We start from the raw sequence: 22,586 nt of genomic DNA on the forward strand, positions 1-22,586 counted from the left end.
ACCCCTCCCAGAATGCATGCTGATCTCTGACGAAATCTTTCTCCTTTAAGGTTGGCCTTGAGGTTGCTTTTAAGCCAGTTTCACCTGGCAAGAATACCGGGAGGTCAGAGAATCCCACTGATTTGCCCCAGGCCTGGAGCCTGCCTCCTGTGTGACAGTTCTGTGCCCTGTCACCACTGCCCAAGGCAGAGGGAAGGCCTAAGTAGCAGGTCCTCACCACCCCCCACTGTCTCCCTCACTCCAGGAAGGAGACCTGCTCAGAGCCAGGCCTGGTGCCTGGAGCCCATACAAAACAGGGCGAGTTCCACACACCCCCATTTCAGTCCCTGTGAAGCAGTGGGAAGGGCCCAGCGACCAGAGAGACCCTCCCCAGTGCTGCTTGGAGGCCCCTGCCCATTCCTTGAAGCCCAGTACGGCCCCTCCTCTGTTCGGCCTTCCTTCTGGAATGGCTTGTTCCTTTGACTCATGCCCTCACTGTCAGTACCCCTAGGGGCATATCTCTGTCCTGCTTTGTGTAACGCTTTGTGTGTGCTTGCTTGTCTCTTCAGTGGCACTGTTTGTCCCGAGGCAGGTGCCTCGTCCACAGCCCAGCCCCCTCTCCCAGCGCTCGGCTTCGGGCAGGGCACAGAGCTGGCTGTCTCTTCTTTTCTGTGAGGTGACCAGTTGGGGAAGCAGCTGGGAGCACTGAGTATGTCTTTTGAATGAAGAGACATGCCTCTTGGCTTTGTTTCCAGCCCTCAAAGTGCCCCAAAGGCAAGATAGGACCAAAGGGAGAGGCCTTGGCCTCTGTTGTAAATTGTGCGGAAACGGGTGGGGATGGGGGCTTTGCCTTTCCTAGACTTGGGAAGAGAGGGCGCAGACGGTGTGCTGGGGTGGCTGCTTCTCCCTGCTTGGTACACGTGCACCCTCATGCACATGTGGGTTCCCGTGGAGACGGTGGGGAGTGGGGAGAGGGTTATTGTGGGACAGGCCCTGCAGATAATGTTCAAGGCCCTGCTGTTGCCATCCTGTGGAGAATTATGGCCACTGTGAGAGGGGAGGAGGTGGTGTGGGAGACTGGAGGACTGGGGCGTAGGGCTGTTGCTGATGTCAGAGGTTGCCATTGACTCAAAGGAGGAGGGTGCCGGTGACCTGCCCCAGGGCCTGACCTGCCCCAGGGCCAAGGCTTTCTTCTCTTCCTCATCGCTTCCAGGCTGATTGACTGGTTAACTTGTACTGTCCCTCTGAATAATGTGGGGAGAGAGGTCTCGGAATTTCCTCCGGTTCTTGACGTCATCTGTATCTGACTTTGCTTTGTGATGAGGGCAGAGCCCCTCAGGAAGATCAGATGGACACAACTGGTCAGTAAGGAAGATACTGACCAGGCTATGTAGAATGATAGAGAGAAAGATCCCAGGGCTAGGGGAGGGAGGCAGGGTGAGCAGAAAAGAGGACTCAACTCATTCATTCATTGGTTATTCAAGACTCATTTTGTAGCATGCACCGGGTACAATAACAGACGTCAGAGACTTTCAGGAATATAGATGTTTCTTTATTGGCCAGTTTAACCTGCGCAGGGGCGAATTCTCAGGTGTCCAGAGACACCTTACTCACAAGGAGCTACAAACGGGAATTGCGCCTGGCGCTTACAGCTAGTTCCTTATATATCCTAAGTAAGCAAGCATAATACAGAAGCAGATGTGGCGGTTACCTATTCGCTAAGGGGGCTGCACATAGCATAGCAACGGGCTGGGTCTAGCTCATTGGCAAATTCCAAACATAAACTTCGGATAAGGGTCTTTAACCAATGGAATGCAAACATTTGTCTTTCTTTGTTCTCAGCCTCACAGGGTCCCTATCTGTCTCTGCTTCTTGAACGACCTTGGGCATGGTATTCCTAACAGAACAGGAGCAGGACCTGCCTGTAACCCTTAAGTTCCCTGTTCCATCAGTGCCCTGCCTATATCCTATTATTTTAGATATTCTGATCTTCTCTTGGTCCTTACACTTTCTTGATTGTCTATTGTGTTGTTCTACAGCTATGAGAAAAATGAACCATATAATCCAACATAGAAAGTTGTAGAGCAGATGAAGGGTGTGGGAAGTACAAGGGAATGGAACACCTAATTACTCAGAGAGAGGGAGGAGTGTTATGGAAGGCTTCTGAGAGGAGGTGACATTAGAGCTGAGACTGGGAAGTACAATAAGGAGTTATCCAGGTCTGAGATAGAGGATGGGGTATTGGTGTTCCAGCTAGAACATATGGCCCACAGCACCGCAGAAAGGATCTGAGGGTTGAGCGCTGGCTGTCTTGGGCAGCATTGGTTATTCAGCCACAGAATGTTTGTAGGGTATGGTGGGAGGTTCCTCTGCTGGTTCCTAGGAGGCAGAGGCTGAGAGTTGAGGAGGGGGACCTTGAGCTTGTCTGGGCCTGGTACAGAGGAAGTGGGCCCTGGGAAATGTTAAGCCTAATTCGGAGGGACCCGAAACATTGAAGGACCTTGTCCGTCGTTTACACATCAAAGCTTTATTGTCTAGCTTGGCCAACAGAATTTTGAAGGAAAGTGCGTGCCAGCGCTTTGTTCTACTTAGTTTTTATAGTTTTGTAAGTGGGAAGTACAGAAGCAAAAATTGCAATTAGGAGCCCCTTACCACTATTGGTTATAGTCATATGACCTTTAACATGATAGGACCATGTTCAATTTGCAAGCCATACATCCTTTTGGGGAAAACAAAGTTTACAAGCCAACACAATGGTAGAAAGATGTCTCTTTACATATTAAAAGGCATTCCTATATTATCTAGTGTTTATCTGCCGTCTCTTTGTCCAGAGTCACACGTGTTAACCACATGCATTTACATAGGGAGGTAGTTTCAGTGGGGACAAATGCCCGCAAATGGTTCATTGCTATGAGAAAAGGTTTATTTTGGCTTTTCTCTCCCTGTACCTGGCTAGCCATTCACCCCTTTCCCCACAGGCGTGGTGGGATGTCTGGGGATCCATGTTTCCCTCCCCTTTGCATTTACAATACAATGCCAAGGGCCATCCTGGTTATGCCAATCACACAGTACAGAGACTATTCTCACAATTTCTCTGCACATCTTAACCCAAATCAACAAAATGTTTCTCAAGCCTCCCAAAATATTAATATTAATTCTATAGCTTTTGGTACTTTACAACACCTGTGGGTGAAGTGGCTCAGTGGCTCCTCAGGAAACACCACCTATCTTTGGGTTTATTGGAATGGTAGTGGGGATGCTCTGAACTGGAGTGGAGAAAGCATGGGTTTTGTATCCAGAGACTCTCACTTCTTCTTTATGATTGGAGCCGCTCACTTCTTTAAAATAGGGGTGTGTTTTCTTTTTCTTTTTGTAATCCTTTCAGGGTGGTTATACAGCTTAAATGAGGTAACAATACATCAAGATGAAGTCCAGACTTCTCAGCCCGATGTCTGGGCCCTCTGAGTTCTCATGCTGGCTGTCCCCTCCCGCAGTGCTCAGCGTCACGCTGGGTGCACGCTGGCTGCCCGCCTACATGAATCTTCACGTTCAAGGCAGCTCCCAGCGTTGTCTGTCCTCAAGGGCTTCCCTTCTGGCCCCTTCACCCTACTTTTGTTGTTGTTTGTTCTTTTGTTGTGTTTCACCCTTTCTTTTTTTAAAGATTTTATTTATTGATTTGAGAGAGAGAGAGAGAGAGAGAAGGGGGGAGGATCAGGAAGCATCAACTCATAGTAGTTGCTTCTTATATGTGCCTTGACCGGGTAAGCCCAGGTTTTTTTGTTTGTTTGTTTGTTTGTTTACAGAGACAGAGAGAGGGATAGACAGGGACAGACAGACAGGAACGGAGAGATGAAAAGCATCAATCATTAGTTTTTCATTGCGCATTGCGACACCTTAGTTGTTCATTGATTGCTTTCTCATATGTGCCTTGACCGCGGGCCTTCAGCAGACCGAGTAACCCCTTGCTCGAGCCAGTGATCTTGGGTCCAAGCTGGTGAGCTTTTGCTCAAACCAGGTGAGCCTGCGCTCAAGCTGGCGACCTCGGGGTCTCGAACCTGGGTCCTCGGTATCCCAGTCCGACGCTCTATCCACTTCGCCACCGCCTGTTCAGGCAAGCCAGGGGTTTTGAACCGGCGACCTTAGCATTCCCGGTCGATGCTATCCACTGAGCACCAGCAGTCAGTCAGGCTCAGCCTACTTTTTAGTTAGAATCCAATAAGTTTCCCTCTGGGCCCCCTTGATAAATGTTTTTCACCATATTAATAAGACTATTGCCCATTTCCCTCCCCCCTGTTCCTCACCACACACACGGTTTGAAAGATTTGATTTTTTGAGTAGTTTTAGGTCAGCCACACTGAGAGTAAGGTGCAGAGATTTCCCTCCCCGACACAGTTTCGTATTATTTTGTATCTGTAAGCTCCATAAGGACTTGGATTGTCCCAAGCTTTTGAATACCTACCTAGCACTTAGTTAGCATAGTGCTAGATAAGGACTAGATACTGAATAAATGTTTTAATGATTTGAAAACATAGAACCTGGTACTTCGTAGATTCTCAGTCGACATTGACTTTTTGCCCCCATCTCTTAATGGTGGCCAGTCTGGTGGTGGAGGCAGACCTGGACTGCTACAGGGTATATTAACAGTGAGAGAACGAGGTGTTTTCCTCCCACGGGGCCCTTGTGGGTGGGCAGAAGAAAGAAGGTATTGATTACCTTCCTTTAGCATACATGTTATATAACCCAGCACTAAAACTCATAGAATCATGCACTAAAAACAGCGCATTTCCTGGATATAAATTAGATATCTGTTCATAAAATTGGGTTTTAGAACTCCCAATCTGGGTTCCTGACGTGGACAAGTACCCAGCATCGAGCCCTCTCTCCTCCTGTAAGTCCCAGCTACTTGTTAGCTGGTGCCCTCGTACCACTCAATTCTCTGTTATTTCCGGACAGCCACCGGAGGCCATTTTTTACCCCCAGATCTAGCCAAGTGGCAGCAGCAGCTACTGGGTGGCTGGTTAGGGGAAATTTTTTTTTTTTTTACTACAGCTTTTTAAAAATTTTATTTATTCATTTTAGAGAGGAGAGAGAGACAGAGAGAGAGAAGGGGGGAGGAGCTGGAAGCATCAACTCCCATATGTGCCTTGATCAAGCAAGCCCAGGGTTTTGAACCGGCGACCTCAGCATTTCCAGGTCGACGCTTTATCCACTGCGCCACCACAGGTCAGGCTAGGGGGAAATTTTTTTTAAAAAGGAGAATGGGTAGAAAGTAGGAGAAAAGAAGATTTTATTCTCTGCTTCCCAGTCTCCTGGCAGAACCCGAGGAGTAGACAGGTTAAGTCCTAACCAGGCAGCCTGCCCCTGAGTTGGAGACAGAGGAGTAGCAGATACACTCCATTTCCTAGGGTTGGTTTTCTAATTCCTTCAGGCTAGAAGATCTGGTGGGGGTGGTGCTGGGGGTGGGGTGGGCGGGGGAGTTAGGAAAACACGCTCTGCTTTTGGCTCCTTTGTCTGGATACAAGCTCTGTGAAAAACAGCCAAGAAGCAGCCTGCTGCTCCCCTGATCTAGGGGACTCCTTGGAGGGGTGATGTCAAGGAACGGGGCACTACAGCCCAGTTCTGCCTGGAGGGCAGTTGGGAGGAAAACAGGCATTGGAGTATGTTTGCTTCTAGCAACCCTGACAAGCCCTCCCTCACCCCAGCCCCACATTCCCCTGGAATGCTCTTCCAGACATTTAACACTGTCTCCAAACTCTTCACACCTGGGAGCGCCATGGGCTACAGTGAAGGCTGCCCAGACAGAACGGCTCTATGTTCAGTGTAAGGATTCCTACCAATTACTCAACTCCTGGCGGCTCAGTGGGTCCAGCTGTCCTCATCTTTTGGTACCTAATTGGTCTCTCAAGTATTTGGAGCCTGAATTCACTGCTTGCTTCCAGTCATCCATCTATTCATCCATCCTTCTATCCATCCTTTGAAACCTAAAATATGCCAGACATCATTCTAGATGTGGGAATATAGAATGAACACGACAGACAAAAATCCTGTCATTAAAGGTTTACATTTTAGTGGCCGAGTGGAGCAGACAATAAGTAAAATTGATGCCAGATATTTGCTGGAAAAGAAATTGATGGAGAGAGGGGTGTGCTATTTAAAAGAGGCAGTCGGAGGTGAAAGTCAAGCAGATATCTGAAGATTGTGAGGGAAGGACCCAGCAGCCATCTGGGGCAGGTGTGTTCCAAGCACAAAAACTGCAAATTCCAGCCCCACGCAGGGCACAGGTGATTTTCAGTGAGGTGAAAGACGGGCAGTGGATATATACTTCTTATTGCAATAGCATATAACAATTTTCTACAAGCTAAGGCAGTTTTCAGGTGTTTCTGACAGATACCCACAGTAATATATATTTTATACATGTATACAATATCCATATGCATGCTGTTTCACACACAACCTGATTTTATTACATATTGTGAGGAGCCACTGAGCCACTTCACCCGCAGGTGTTGTAAGGTACCAAAAACTACAGAATTAAAATTAATATTTTAAGAGGTTGGAGAACATTTTATTAATTTGGGTTAAGGTGTGCAGAGAAATTGTGAGAATAGTCTCTGTACTGTGTGATTGGCATACTCAGGATGGCCCTTGGCATTGTATTGTAAATGCAAAGGGGAGGAAAACATGGATTCCCAGACATTCCACCACCCCTGTGGGGGAAAGGGTGAATGGCTAGCCAGGTGAAGGGAGAGAAAAGCCAAAATAAACCTTTTCTTATAGCAATGAGCCATTTGCAGGCATTTGTCCCCATTGAAACTACCTCTCCTATGTAAATGCGTGTAGTTAACACGTGTGACTCTGGACAAAGAGATGGCAGATAAACACTAGATAATATAGGAATGCCTTTTAATATGTAAAGAGACATCTTTCTACCATTGTGTTGGCTTGTAAACTTTGTTTTCTCCAAAAGGATGTATGGCTTGCAAATTGAACATGGTCCTATCATGTTAAAGGACGTATGACTATAACCAATAGCGGTAAGGGGCTCCTAATTGCAATTTTTGCTTCTGTACTTCCCACTTACAAAACTATAAAAACTAAGTAGAACAAAGGGCCGGCGCGCTCTCCTGTCAGAGCTGCTGCCGCTTGGCCAAGCTAGACAATAAAGCTTTGATGTGTAAATGACGGACCTTGTTCCTGTCTTCAATGTTTCGGGTCCCTCCGAATTAGGCTTAACATATTGCACTGTATTTTCTAATCTATTCCAATTTTTTAAAATGCTGCTTATAATTATCACTAAATTCACATCCAAAATCCAGTAGGGCCTGACCAGGCAGTGGCGCAGTGGAGAGAGCGTCGGACTGGGATGCCAAGGACCTAGATTCAAGACCCCGAGGTCGCCAGCTTGAGCGTGGGCCTCATCTGGTTTGAGCTAAAGCCCACCAGCTTGGACCCAAGGTCGCTGGCTGGAGCAAGGGATTACTCGGTCTGCTGAAGGCCTGTGGTCAAGGCACATATGAGAAAGCAATCAATGAACAACTAAGGTGTTGCAACGCGCAACGAAAAACTGATTGATGCTTCTCATCCCTCTCTCTGTTCCTGTTTAAAAAAAAAAAAAAAGACCCAGTAGGTTGCAACCTAGGTTTAAACTAAGTTGAGCATGTGCAGTCTCATTGGCAAAAACTTTACCTCTCTTGATTTAACATAGTCCTGACAGGTTGTCATTGTTAGGAGTCCTGGCATCGGTATAGCACGTGCCTGTGAGCTGTCACCGATGACATTACTGCTCAGCTCACATTAACTCCAAGGTGAGGGCTCAGACTAGATTCTCTCCTGCAACTCATAGTAGTTGCTTCTCACATGTGCCCTGACCAGGCAAGCCCAGGGTTTTGAACCAGCAACCTCAGCATTCTAGGTCGAAGCTCTATCCACTGCGCCACCACAGGTCAGGCACAAATTTCTACTTTAAAATCAACTCAATGAATAGCTTGGCAAGTGACTTACAGGCATTTGGGGCAGTTTTATAAACATCTGAGCTCATAAAATGTTAAGTATACATAATGCTATAAAAGAATTCAGACATAGGAATTGCATGTAAATCTTATGAAAAGAATGTCTTTGCTTAACATGAAAAGGCAACACCTGGAATAACTTTCCGGTTAAAAAAACTGAGAGCGAGCTGACTGGCTCAGGCCCAAAGGGCCAGGTGAGGAGTCAAAATTTTAATGTCTCCTAAACTCCTAGTTCAGAAGAGTCTGCGGAACTACACTACTCTCTCCAGGTCTGTTAGACTCATTGTGCATCACCACAGTGGTCAGCTCGGAAGAACCTGGACATATCCGTTCCTGAAACACCATTCTGCTTGTGCTCCTTTTTGAGGACAACAGTGTAAGAGGGTAGGACTGAATCCAATGACTAGAAAACTGAATTAAATGATCAGGTTTAGAGAATACGTCACCGTAGTAAAATGCTGGATCTCACGGGAACCTAGGTTTTTGAATAGCTGCTGGTAAACCTGGAACAGCAAGTTCAGCAGTTGTTTCTCAAACCTGAGGCTTCTGTTAAAACCAGCAACAGTGCAACTTCACCGAAAGCCCCTTCCTGAAGGCTAGAATGTGTTTTTCTTATCAGTGGGGACAAGAGGACCCACAAGATATCTAATATGAAAATACATAAATACATATTGCTTCTTAAGTAACAACTTGGAAATGTGGCAGAGGGCAAATCCCAGTGTGTGGATTGTTTATCCCTTTGAGACCAAATTTTTTTATTTTTTACAGGGACAGAGAGAGAGTCAGAGAGAGGGATAGACAGGGACAGACAGACGGGAACAGAGAGAGATGAGAAGCATCAATCATTAGTTTTTCGTTGCGCTTGCAACACCTTAGTTGTTCATTGATTGCTTTCTCATATGTGCCTTGACCGTGGGCCTTCAGCAGACCGAGTAACCCCTTGCTTGAGCCAGTGATCTTGGGTCCAAGCTGGTGAGCTTTGCTCAAACCAGATGAGCCCGTGCTCAAGCTGGTGACCTCGGGGTCTCAAACCTGAGTCCTCAGCATCCCAGTCCGACGCTCTATCCACTGCACCACCGCCTGGTCAGGCGAGACCAAAATTTTAATTTTGTCTGTTCACTGGACGCAACTAAAACTTAGGAAATAACATGACAGTTTTGAGAATCATACTTTATTTACACGCAAATGAAGACTGTTCCCTGTAAACACCGACTGAGGATGAGAAGGGCGATACAGAGAAGCACTGCTGGCTCCAGGGTGGTGTCTGAAAGGAGTCCATCCAGCTGTTTCTTTAAACAATGATTTTGTTATTAAAAAGAAAAAAAGCCACATAATTTCTTCATGTTGCATATGTGAAGAATTCAAAAGAAAACTGACTTTTCAAAAATTCTCCAGTCTCCAGTCAAATACGCAAGGTGACTGGAACGTCACTTCTATTCGGTGACAGTCCCTGCTCCCCAAGAGCAGTGGCCTCTGATCGAGTGTTAGTACTCATCCAGAGTGTCTGCTCGAGGAATGGAGAGACCGCGATCTTTCAGAGCCTGAACCTTCAGCTTCTCGGCTTCCAGCTTGGTCTGCTGTTCTACCCTCTGTTCCTCTAGGATTTCTTCAATCGACACTTGTTGGAGGGGGGTGTCACTCTCCTTTTCCAAATCCTACAAAACAAGTTTGGAAAAACTTCAGTTGGTGACCAAGAATAGAAAACATTACAGATCTGAAGGCAAATGGATTCCCATGTCAGACTTAGGTTATTTTTCATAATTGAGACATGGCTGAAATATCTTTCTCCTAGGAACAGTACAAAGAAATGATCACACTACTACAGAGTGAATACTTACATGAATGTGGTAATGAGGGATCAGTAACTGTGTATAACAAAGCTCTAGGTGTCTGAAGTCCTACATTAGTCAAGAGTACTTTCCTTAAAAAAACAAATAAATAGGGTTATCTCTCCAACCCCAGAGAATCTAAGAAAGAGAAGTTACCAAGGCCAAGACAGCTTTAGATAAGTTTTGTATATTTATATTTACATTATCAAATTCAGCTTAATTTCTGGGGGTTGTTGCTCAGTAAGAAGGGAGAGAACACTGATTCAAAGAAGCACCCCCTCCCCTAAAGGCAATAAACTGTCCCTCTGTTGCATTAACTAAGAGTCTTGATAACACAAGACTCCTTTCCCTCTATAGCAACAAGTCTTGCAGAGAAAACCTCAGCAGACCAGTTGGATTACTAAACCAGTTTGGCCTCAATATAGTTCTGTTTTAATGACAATTTTTTTTGCTTTCTAAAAATTTTTTTTCTCATTATTAAAAAAAAAAATACACGCTCATTGTATGACATTTAAAAACAGACAAGCAAGAAAAAAAAAAAAATATTTTTTAAATCCTTAATTCCAGTACGGAGGGATACCATTTTGGTGACTATCCTTCCATCTTTTTTCATGTACCTACTGACTTTATAGTGACTATATTTTTTCACTTAATATGACATAATATGCTTAAGTTTTATTTTTATACACATTATACCATTTGATAAACCATCTTGTAATGCAGAATCTTGCTATAAAAGCATATATTATCCACAGATTCAGTTAATTCTTTTAAAAATGAACATAAGGTATTATTCTGGGTTATTTTTATAACTAGGAAGTCTATACAGACAGGGTATTCTTATTTCTTTTCCTCTTCTCTTTCAGTGATAAAATTCCAGGAAGGCGTTTCACATATACAAACTCCAGATGTCCCAGCCTATCACTGCATACTAATCTACAGATGTCACCAAGGCCTCAGAACCCACCGGCTGTAACATAGCAAACGGAGGACTCTCACCAGAGACGTCAGATGAAAGCCACACAAATTACATAAGCAAACTCTGCCCTAGGTCAAATGTTAAATGCACCCAGGAAAGTATATGTTATCCAGTGTAACCTGCCCTCACAATCCATGGGTTGCAGTGGAAGGGAAGATAACGTTCTTAGCTTGGCAACCTGCCTATTGAACTTTTCAGTGTTATTCAGTGAGCTATTCATGTGGTTGTGATAATGCTGTTTCCCAACAGTCTGTCTTGTTAGTTAGTTAAGACTTTGTACATCACTATCCTTGAGGCAGAATCCAGGGACTTCTTAAGCAATGCAATGTTTACAGAATCTACATGGTTTCTGGGTATGACTTTCCCTAGGGTTAGCACTTAATTTCTTCAAACTATTAATCCATATGACTATTGATTCATACAACTATGGTATCACTGTAAAAATTCTATAGCATCCAAACCATAATATATAAAAAGAGTACTTTTCTTCCCAAAAAGGCTCCCAGGAAACAATGAACTTTCAAGAACAATCACAAGTTTACCTCTACTCCCACACACATATATCTATCTACACAGGGGCAATTTGTGCCAATGTGCCTGCCACAGAAAGTATGTTACTGTTCACTGCTATAAAACTGAAGCAGAATATGTGTAAATATTTTAACTTAAAATAGCAAAGTAGTGCCTGACCTGTGGTGGCGCAGTGGATAAAGCGTCGACCTGGAAATGCTGAGGTCGCCGGTTCAAAACCCTGGGCTTGCCTGGTCAAGGCACATATGGGAGTTGATGCTTCCTGCTCCTCCCCCTTCTCTCTCTCTGTCTCTCTCTTCTCTCCCTCTCTCTCTCCTTTCTAAAATGAATAAATAAATAAAATAAATAAATAAATAAAAATTAAAATAGCAAAGTAGTATGTTTCCTCCTTAAAAATTAGAATCAGAAAAGTATTCAGGCCCTGGCCAGTTGGCTCAGCGGTAGAGCGTTGGCCTAGCGTGCGGAGGACCCGGGTTCGATTTCTGGCCAGGGCACACAGGAGAAGCGTCCATTTGCTTCTCCACCCCTCCGCCGCGCTTTCCTCTCTGTCTCTCTCTTCCCCTCCCGCAGCCAAGGCTCCATTGGAGCAAAGATGGCCCGGGCGCTGGGGATGGCTCTGTGGCCTCTGCCTCAGGCGCTAGAGTGGCTCTGGTCGCAATATGGCGACGCCCAGGATGGGCAGAGCATCGCCCCCTGGTGGGCAGAGCGTAGCCCCTGGTGGGCGTGCCGGGTGGATCCCGGTCGGGCGCATGCGGGAGTCTGTCTGACTGTCTCTCCCTGTTTCCAGCTTCAGAAAAATGAAAAAAAAAAAAGAAAAGTATTTAAAAAAAAAGGAAAAAAATAATCATCCATAATTCTACTGTCTAGAGAGGTGTTGGCCCTTAATATACTGGTAGACCACTTCACAGTCTTTTATTGTCCCTCCCTCATACCTCTGCGCATAAGTGCTTTATTTCAACCTTTACATAATAGAAGATAATTTCTGCTGCATGAACATGCAAGAAATGATAAACAAAAATTGCAACCACAAAAAATATTTTAAAAATCAGAAACAGACATTTCATAGAAGCACTTGGCAGTACTGATGAGTGATTTCTAGCTAGCTATTTCAACACAAGGTCTCTGAACCAATCTGACCCTGGCAAAAATATCTCCTTATTTTCTCAAATGGCTTATTAAAAATAGCTATAGACCAAATCACTCCACTCAAAAGACTTCCACAAATCTGATTTAAGAGATGGCAATGTATTGGGAAACTTGACTGAAAACTTTAAAAACAAAATAGGAAAAGATAAAACCAAGCAAAGATCAAAGGTTTTTTTTGTTTTGTTTTTTTTTTCATTTTTCCGAGGCTGGAAACGGGGAGGCAGTCAGACAGACTCCCGCATGCGCCCGACCGGGATCCACCCGGCATGCCCACCAGGGGGCGATGCTCTGCCCCTCTGGGGCGTCGCTCTGTTGCATCCAGAGCCACTCTAGTGCCTGAGGCAGAGGCCAGAGCCATCCCCAGCGCCCGGGCCATCTTTGCTCCAATGGAGCCTCGGCTGCGGGAGGGGAAGAGAGAGACAGAGAGGAAGGAGAGGGGGAGGAGTGGAGAAGCAGATGGACACTTCTCCTGTGTGCCCTGGCTGGGAATCGAACCCGGGACTCCTGCATGCCAGGCCGACGCTCTACCGTTGAGCCAACCGGCCAGGGCCAAAGATCAAAGTTTTTAATCTTGACTTTCCTTGCAAACTCAATAATTAGAAGAAGCAGGATCAAGTCAAAGGTATTAAATAAGGTATTTTAAAGTAATGTTTAATGTAAAATATGAAATGAGGTTTATCTTTTTAAAATACTGAGTACTTCTAATAGTTTTATATATAGGGTTGGGCAAAAGTAGGTTTATAGGCCTGACCTGTGGTGGCGCAGTGAATAAAGTGTCGACCTGGAAATGCTGAGGTCGCCGGTTCGAAACCCTGGGCTTGCCTGGTCAAGGCACATATGGGAGTTGATGCTTCCAGCTCCTCCCTTTTCTCTCTCTGTTTCTCTCTCTCCCTCTCTCTCTCTCCTCTCTAAAAATGAATAAATAAAATTAAAAAAAAGGTTTATAGTTGTGATTATGCAAGTTTATTTGTGTATTATTAATTACTCTAATAGTTTTCATATGCACTGAAATCCTACTTTTGCCCAACCTGTATATGTTTTTCTAATAGCTTTGTATGTCTATGTGCATACACATATGTATATATGTTTGTACACCCACACAGACACACACATACCCCTATGGTAACAACACTTTAGAAGATTTAATTTTTTAGCTGACAGCTAGTCCTCCTCCTCATTGGTTGAGCTAAGGATTCAAGTGTAGCTGAGCTCCATTATCAGGCTAGTTCACAGAAGTCTTCTACATCTTACCCCCTCCTCCCCCTTAAAATACTATACATGGGCATCCCCTTGTATATGCAATGCCTTTCCTTACAACCACAGCTAATAACTTTATGTCATAAACAACTACTTGTAACATTTGTTTAAATGACTGCAAAATACAGTGTATATAAATCTTACTTTACCCAACTTATTTATTTCAAGTTTTTCAATTTTCTGTTATAAGAAATAGCAGAAATAATTTATTAATGAGCACATTTATAGGATGGTATTTTTTTTTTTAAGTTATTTCAGAGACAGAGCGAGAGTCAGAGAGAGGGATAGACAGGGACAGGCAGACACGGAAAGAGATGAGAAGCATCAATCATCAGTTTTTCGTTGTGCGTTGCAACACCTTAGTTGTTCATTGATTGCTTTCTCATATGTGCCTTGACCGTGGGCCTTCAGCAGACCGAGTAACCCCTTGCTCGAGTCAGCGACCTTGGGTCCAAGCTGGTGAGCTTTTTTTTTTGCTCACACCAGATGAGCCTGCGCTCAAACTGGCGACCTCGGGGTCTCGAACCTGAGTCCTTCTGCATCCCAGAGTCCGACGCTCTATCCACTGCGCCACCACCTGGTCAGGCTTAAGTATTTTTTTAAGTCTTTATTATTTATTTATTTATTTATTACAGAGACAGAGAGTGAGTCAGAGCAAGGGATAGACAGGGACAGACAGTCAGGAACGGAGAGAGATGAGAAGCATCAATCATTAGTTTTTCATTGCACTTGCAACACCTTAGTTGTTCACTGATTGCTATCTCATATGTGCCTTGACTGTGGGCCTTCAGCAGACCGAGTAACCCCTTGTTGGACCCAGCGACCTTGGGTTCAAACTGGTAGACTTTTGCTCAAACCAGATGAGCCCACGTTCAAGCTGGCGACCTCGGGGTCTCGAACCTGGGTCCTCTGCATCCCAGTCTGACGCTCTATCCACTGCGCCACCGCCTGGTCAGGTTATAGGATGGTATTTTTAAAAGATATGTGGTGAAATCAATGATATTTTGCTGTTAATGGGATCAACTCTTTAAGATGCCGAGGGGCACTGAAACAAAGTTAATTACTCTCTGTACCTTTCCTTTTACAACCGTGGCTTTCCTAAACCAATCTGGCGCTTTCCCGTGAGAAACGGGGTGAAATGTGGAAAGTGTATTTTTCCTTCTTGAAAAGACAAAAAGAAATCTAACTAGCATGATTATCCAGACCCACAGCAGCTTAACAGTTTTCACTTACTATTTCTCCCAGCAGGACCACATTTTCTCCTCTGACCACAAAAATCCCTCGAGGAATATCACCGTATTTTTTGCCCACATGAATACGCTCCACAGTCTGATGCAGGACTAAGTTAGCTATAAGTGTATAGGGAAGAAACAAAGAAATTAAGTTCAAATCATTGGGTAAAGGTCCATAATTCAGTTATTTTGAATAGAAAAGATTTATCTAAACATGATTTCAAAACTTTGTAATTCTGGGAAAAACTAAAATTTCAAACAAACTTCTCCTATTTCATTACGACACACTCCTTAGCCCTTTGAGTAGTATAAACATTCATTCATGTACGTCCTCCTGCCTCCTGACCATCCAGAGTACGAAACGATCGTACATGTGTAAGGCAACATTAAAAAAAGGCAAATGTATGTTCTTCTTGTTTCCATAAATCGGTTATCAAACAAACATGATTTTTTTTTTGAATTTTGAAGAGTTTTATTGAAGGAGGAGATTTGTTAAATATGCCGGCCGCATATGGCTGACACGGGGCATAGCAGACCCAGTTGTGCACACAAACATGATTTTAAGTTAATAAAACTGTAACTGGAACTAATTTCATTTTTTGAAAAAACAAAACAAAAAAAACTCACTCCCGGGGGTCAGCGAGCATGAAAAACACTACTCAAAGGGTTAAGAGACTTTTAACCAATTGCAAACTGAGAGAGAGAGTTTGGGCTTATGTTGCACAAATACCGAGGTCCCCAACCTTTTTTGGGCCATGGACCGGTTTAATGTCAGAAAATATTTTCACGGACCGGCCTTTAGGGTGGGACGGATAAATGTATCATGTGACCGAGACAAGTGTCAAGAGTGAGTCTTAGATGGATGTAACAGAGAGAATCTGGTCGTTTTTTAAAAAATAAAACATTGTTCAGACTTAAATATAAATAAAATGGAAATAATGTAAATTATTTATTCTTTCTCTGTGGACCAGTTCTGGTCCACGGCCCCAGAGGTTGGGGACCACTGCACTATTACATGAGTGACGGTGGAAAAAAGAAAATTAAAATGATCAGTTCATTGCCAATATCAACATAGTTGTAAGGAAATATAAATGAAGGCACTGGGTAGATTCTAAACAACTGCAGAGGTTAAAACTCTTGTTGTTTTTAGAAAGAAACAGTTTTTCCATGTTGTCTGGGTATTTGTGATGATTTACCAAAGATTTAACTTTGTTTCAGTATTTAAAATTCATTTAACCCAATATATGCGTCCATGAAGACAGCAAAAACCTATTTATCTACTTTGTCAGAATTTATTGCTTTTCCATCAAAGGCGTCTGATGAATTTGATTTAAGATTTAGAATCCTGATGTTAAGAGAACTATTTTTCTTTTTTCCATTGGTACCATTTGCCTTAGTTGAAGAAAGCAGCTGCCTATACTCTTTATCGTCACTAACTCTTACAAGTGTTTCAGTTATGTTTTTTTTCCTCATGCCCAAATCCACTGACCTAATAGATGTGTAACAAATGCTGATATGAACTGAGAAGTTTCTTGAAACAGAAGCAAATTGAGATCTCTTCAGAAAAGTGTGGGATGCCAAAGACTGGGAATGCTGAGTCTAATGTACCCCTAAGTATAAAATCTTGAGCTTAATTTTGGGATCCCTAACAAGCTTCAGAAAACGCCTCCTATCCAATTTTCATTGGACAGGGAGGGATTACCTTCAGTGCACAAACTGCTCTGAAGAGTAGTCACACCCAAGCCAATGTACAGATGAATAGCTTTTTCAGTGGACTGAGTTTATTTCTATCTTTTGGCTCCCTCTAATGGGGAAAATAAAAAAATACTCCAAAAACACTGTAATCCTATGTTCTAGTAAAAACCAGTTTTAGAAATACACACTTGAAAATAGAAGCTTTTGAACTATCTAATCATAATTTAGGAAGCAATGTTGTAATAAGTCAAAACAATATTCCATTATGTTACTCATGAAAAAGTTGCAGATAAATAGGTTACAATATAAAATAATAAAAAATATAATGGGTAGCTCTCATTATCCAGAGTATAAGAGAAGTCTGTAACTAATACATACCAAATTGGTCGATGCTTCTCAAAAAGCCTATAAGTGTCCTTCCATCTCGAAGCAGGACCAAGTGCTTTTCTGAGGACAGGAAAAAAGATCTTTAAAAAATTAAAACTGGTAGCTTTAGTAAGTTTACAGCAGGTGTCCCCAAACTATGACCCGCAGGCCGCATGCGGCCCCGAGGCCATTTATACAGCCCCCACCGCACTTCCAGAAGGGGCACCTCTTTCATTGGTGGTCAGTGAGAGGAGCACTGTATGTGGTGGCCCTCCAATGGTCTGAGGGACAGTGAACTGGACCCCTGTATAAAAAGTTTGGGGACCCCTGGTTTACAGGGTAACAGCAAAAATAAAGTTGGCAGTTTAAGCTCTACCACTTCCTCTCCCAATGAATTTAAGGTGGAGTTCATAGGGAAATTAGAGGGAGGACCAAGGTAGCCTGGGGTTTAGATTAAAATGGTGATTTTCAACTGGTATGCCAGGAGAAGTTTTAAAACATGCAATATCTGACTATTAGTCAGGGACAATGGCCTCTTCGCCCTTAGATTGTCAAAAAATAAAACAGCCAACACAATGGCCACCTGGTAAGAATCAAAATTATACCTTTTTTGGTATGCTGCAGAATTTTTGTAGTTTATGTGTGGCATGAGATGAAAAAGGTTGAAAATTGCTGGATTAGGTTAGTGGTGAAAAGAATGAGAGCAGTGTGAGAGTGGAAAAAGGACAGGGTGAGAGCCAGGAAGCCCGACCAGCTCTAGACCCTAGTGTTTGCAAGTTAACCTGTCCCACCCTCCAATAGTGTCATGTCAGCTTCTACACCTGCAAACTGAGGAATTCAGTCTGGATGATTTATTTTTTTAAATCAAGTGAGATGGAGAGACAGAATGTCATATATGCCCCAACCAGGATCTACCTGGCAACCCCTGCCTGGGGCCACTGCTCCATTGCTTGGCAACCTGGGGCCAACTTGCTCATTTGAGCCATGGCTGTGGAAGAGAGGGGGGTGATGGAGAAGCAGATGGTCACTTCTCCTGTGTGCCCTAACCGGGAATAGAACCCAGGACTTCCACACGCTGAAACTCTACTGCTGAGCCAACTGGCCAGGGCCCGGATAATCTTTATGATCTTAATTCTAAGATTGATTCCCACCCTGAACTTAAGAAAAGATCCTATTTCACACTTTGGAATCAGGGAAGGTTTTATTTATTTATTTTCTTTCTTTCTTTTAATTTTTTCTGCAGCTAGAAACGGGGAGAGACAGTTAGACAGACTCCCGCATGCGCCCGACCGGGATCCACCCAGCACGTCCACCAGGGGCGACGCTCTGCCCCTCTGGGGCGTTGCTTTGTCGCGACCAGAGCCACTCCAGCGCCTGGGGCAGAGGCCAAGGAGCCATCCCCAGCGCCCAGGCCATCCTTGCTCCAATGGAGCCTTGGCTGCGGGAGGGGAAGAGAGAGACAGAGAGGAAGGAGGGGGTGAGGGTGGAAAAGCAACTGGGTACTTCTCCTATGTGCCCTGGCCGGGAATCGAACCTGGGTCCCCTGCACGCCAGGCCGACGCTCTATCGCTGAGCCAACCGGCCAGGGCCTCAGGGAAGGTTTTAAATAAAAACAATGCTCCAGACATGTAAAAGGAGGATGGTGACAATAAGCTAGAGCAACAATTCAGTAATATTTATTAAGAGCTATGCGCTGTTCTGGGGCTTAGATATATAGTAGAGAATAAAACTCAGACTATCACCACTCTGTGAATTTATATTCCTGGTGAAGGAAGGCAAACAAAATAAGCTACTGTGATTAGTACAATGGAATAGTAAGTAAGACGGCAAGACAGTATGATGAAAGAGAAGGAGCTACAGAACATAGACTAGTCGGGGAAACCTCTCAAGAGGTGACTGAGCTGACTGAAGAATGACAATAAGCCAGTCACTAGAATAGCTAGCAAAGTTCTTTTTTTTTAAAAAAATTTTATTTATTGATTTTTGAGAGAAGAGGGAGAAGAGGAAGAGGGAGGGAGGGCAAGGAAGGGGGGGAGAGAGAGGGGGGGAGAGAGAGGGGGAGAGAGAGAGAGAGGGAGAGAGAGAGAGAGGGAGAGAGAGAGAGAGAAAGAGAGAGAGAGAGAGAGAGAGAGAGAGAGAGAAAGAGAGAGAGAGAGAGGAAGCATCAACTCGTTTCCCGTATGTCTCTTGACCAGGCAAGCCTGGGGTTTTACCGGGCGATCTCAGCGTTCCAGGTCGTTGCTTTATCCACTGGGCCTTTTGTTCATTTAATGCCACGCATAAAGTACTTTCTAGATACAGAACAGAGGAACAAGCCAATGATTCTTCCCTGAAGGAATTTATAGCTGTATTCCCTGAAGGGTTTTATAATTTATAATTAGGCTATAATTAAGCACCAAAAGAAAGTACTTCTTAATTATACGAGACTTAGAGAAACTCTAGCTGGAGGATATATCTGAGTTGGTTCCTGAAAGGTAGGTAAGGAGGGAAATCTGTAATTAGGCAGGAGAAAAAAAGGACTAGTAACCAAATGTTTGGTGAAAAGTTGAGGGTGTGAAGGGAAATAACAGGAAATTAAGTAAAAAAAGAACTGGGAGCAGGCTGTTTGGATTTGACTGCATAGGGAACAGAAACCATTGAAGACTGAACTGGGTAAAAAGAGAGAGCGGCTGAGATATTCCAAGAGTCTGAGACATAAAGAGAGTCCTGAACCAAGATAGAGATGAGAAGGAAGATGATGAGAGGGAAGATGATGAGAGGGCTAAGACTCAACGGAAAAAGGTGCAGGTGTAACAGGATTTGTTAACTAATTGAGTTTGTATATGAGGGTAGGTATGAGACAGTGGGGTGCAGAAGAGATGAGTTAAAGAACATGTAAGAATTTTGAGTCATCATGTCAGGGAGGACCATTTACCAAAAGTTGGAAGAAAGAACAACAAGCTCAGGACAGAAGGTTGTCAGCTGTTTGTAATTCTGAAGTGCTGTCAGGACACTTACGTAAAAATGTCAAAAGACAGTGGGAAATATAAGACTGGAATGCTAAAGAGGTCAGAATTAGGGCAATTTTGGATAAGGCCACAAAGAGGTGATACAATTATTAAAAGTCCAGAAGATCTCTTAGACTTAAAGAAAGAAGCAAGCCAAAGATGGAACCTAAGAAACAGTAAGAGTTGGACAGATAAGAAAATCAGCAAGAGCCAGTGTTAGAGAAATCAAGAGCACAGATTAAGAGTCCAGTATCACAGTGTAATACTATCACAATGCTGCAGAGGGGAGGGGAGAACTCAGAAGAGTTCATCAGACTGCTGGCTTTTAAGAATAGAGCTGCAGCAGCATGTGGATAACAAAAGTCAAATTGCAGGGGTAACGGAGGTGGTCAGAAAGAGTCCAAAAAGAGATGACTCGAGAGGTTTGCGGGTGAGGATATAAAAAAGAGGGGGATGGGAGAACTTGATGGAGAGATACAACTGGAAAACAAATTGAGATGGATAGACAAGAACAAACATGAAGAGAAGGATCCAGGGAGAGAGAGACGGTATGAGAAAAAGGATATTAATGGAAGAAGGTTCCAGAAGCCGTGGGAGGAAAGAGTAAGGAAAAACAGACTGAAAGGGAGGAATACTTCTGACTCAAACAAGAGGATGGGGAAAATACTAGGACAGTCAAGGGTGCATAAAAATGGTTTTGAACTTTGCAGTAAAAAAGGAGGCTTGGAATCTACAAAAAAATAAAAAGGTTAGAAGGCTTGAAAACAAAATTATTTTTAATAAAATAACAATGTGTTAGGACCTCAAATAATTCAGATATGTAACAAGAGAGCTGAGGGAAAAAGGGCATCCTTCGACAACTGAAAGTTAACTTTTCATTACATTACAGATAGTTGAACAGTAGTTGTATATATGAAATTAGTCCAGACCTGGCCGGTTAGCTCACTGGTAAAGCATCAACTCAGCGTGTGCAAGTTCCAGGTTCAACTGGTGGCAAAGGCACACAGGAGAAGCAATCATCTGCTTCTCCACCCCTCCCCCTTCTCTCTCTCTCTCTTCTTCTCTCACAGCTTGATTAGGTCAAGCACATCATCTAGGGCCTGGGCACTGAGAATGACTCCCTGGAGCCTCCACCTCAGGTGCTAAAAGTAGCTCAGTTGGGAGCATGACCCCAGATGGGAAGAGCATCAGCCCCAGACTCGGGTTGCCCAGGGCACATGTGGGAATCTGTCTCTCTATCTCCCTTGGAAAAGAAGAAAAATATGTAGATTTAAAAAACGATTTCAGATGAAATAAGTTTAATTATACACTCTTTAATTTGCATACATAGTAACTGTGTAGACTTGTAATTTGGTTGAAACTCTTTGTAAACCATTTTGCAGCAACTGCAAGTTATTAAGACACCATACGATTAAAACGATTCCAAAAATGTTGCCTGGGAAATAATTCACAGATGAGAGTGCAGCAAAAGGAAAAACTGGACAACTAAGTGGCTCTTCTTTTGCACAGGACCCAGCACCTCTTTCGGACAATGACTAGGAATAAGGGAGTTCTTCTTAGTAAAAGCAAAAGAAAATTGCCTAACAGAAAAGAAATATATAAGTCTGAAGTGAAACCTTTGCAGAAAAGTCATTACCTTGTCTGGCAATGAATGGTTTCTACTACCATAACCCGAAAGGACTAACAACCCTCACGGTTAAATAATATTGCAAATGGCTGCAGAACATAAAGTCTATGTTTACTGCCAATTAGGTCTAAACGCGGTTGTTTTAACATTTTCATTTCTTGATGAATCCTTTAAGTATTCTCATCCATCTATCAGAAACAACCTGGTACTTGGAAATAGCGCAGAGAAAGTGGACTGGGCAGGGTCAAATTTCGTGTTCGGGCCCCACCAGCCACGTCCCTCGGAAGCAGGACTGAATTCCACAGTTTGTGGCTGAGCAGCCCGTGAACTGGGGGAGGCTGCGAAGGACAGGACAAACGTAATCGAGGTTGCAGGCTAGGAGGTGGGCAAGCGGTGTGTCCCCGTGGCTCCTCCATGCCGTTGAGGATGTCAACGCCTAACATCCAGTGCTGTGCGAAAAACACACCGCTCTCTGCCCCACACCCATTCTACGAGCTCTCTCGAAGGAGGCACCGTCCGGGAGGAAGGGTCTCACTCCAGACTTCACCCCAAGAAAATGAGCAACTCACTGTCGATGTCCTCGATAAGGCTGGCGGTGCCGGGCATATAGTTCATTTTGGGCGGAGATAAGGCTGCAATGTACAGCGCGGAGGGCCAGCGCGTCCAACACCTCCGTCCTCCTAACGTAGCTGCCGCCTCGGCGGGACCGGGACAGGTACCCGTACCGGGACCAGCACTTCTGCCCCGGCTTTCTGCCGCCGGGACTCGCCGGAAAGTCCTCCATATTATCCCCACCCACTTCCGGTATCACGTGCCCCGTCCTCAGGAAGAGGCGGGACCCTCCTGCGGTCCTGGGACTTTTTTCCCCATCCCTGAAGAGAGGAAAGGAGGAATCTAGGTTGCATAGGTAGTGGGAAAATGTATTCTCTTTTTTATGGAAAACGATGCT

At 44.1% G+C, this 22,586-nt stretch overlaps 1 protein-coding gene across 2 annotated transcripts; it reads right to left on the reverse strand.

Moving 5' to 3' along the window:
• Window positions 1-9,149: 9,149 nt before the first annotated feature.
• On the reverse strand, window positions 9,150-22,422 carry LSM1 (LSM1 homolog, mRNA degradation associated). 2 transcript variants are annotated; one of them, XM_066235572.1, is made up of 4 exons: window positions 22,207-22,422; window positions 17,036-17,104; window positions 14,964-15,079; window positions 9,150-9,643 (listed from the first exon to the last, which is right to left on the reverse strand). In XM_066235572.1, the coding sequence occupies exons 1-4, from the start codon at window positions 22,250-22,252 to the stop codon at window positions 9,473-9,475; spliced, it is 402 nt and encodes a 133-aa protein (XP_066091669.1). In that variant the 5' UTR covers window positions 22,253-22,422; the 3' UTR covers window positions 9,150-9,472. The 2 variants fall into 2 exon arrangements, with proteins under 2 accessions (XP_066091669.1, XP_066091670.1); XM_066235573.1 differs by lacking the exon at window positions 17,036-17,104.
• Between the last annotated feature and the right edge of the window lie 164 nt (window positions 22,423-22,586).

This window comes from Saccopteryx bilineata, chromosome 6, assembly GCF_036850765.1.
Source record: "Saccopteryx bilineata isolate mSacBil1 chromosome 6, mSacBil1_pri_phased_curated, whole genome shotgun sequence".
Classification (NCBI taxonomy): domain Eukaryota; kingdom Metazoa; phylum Chordata; class Mammalia; order Chiroptera; family Emballonuridae; genus Saccopteryx; species Saccopteryx bilineata.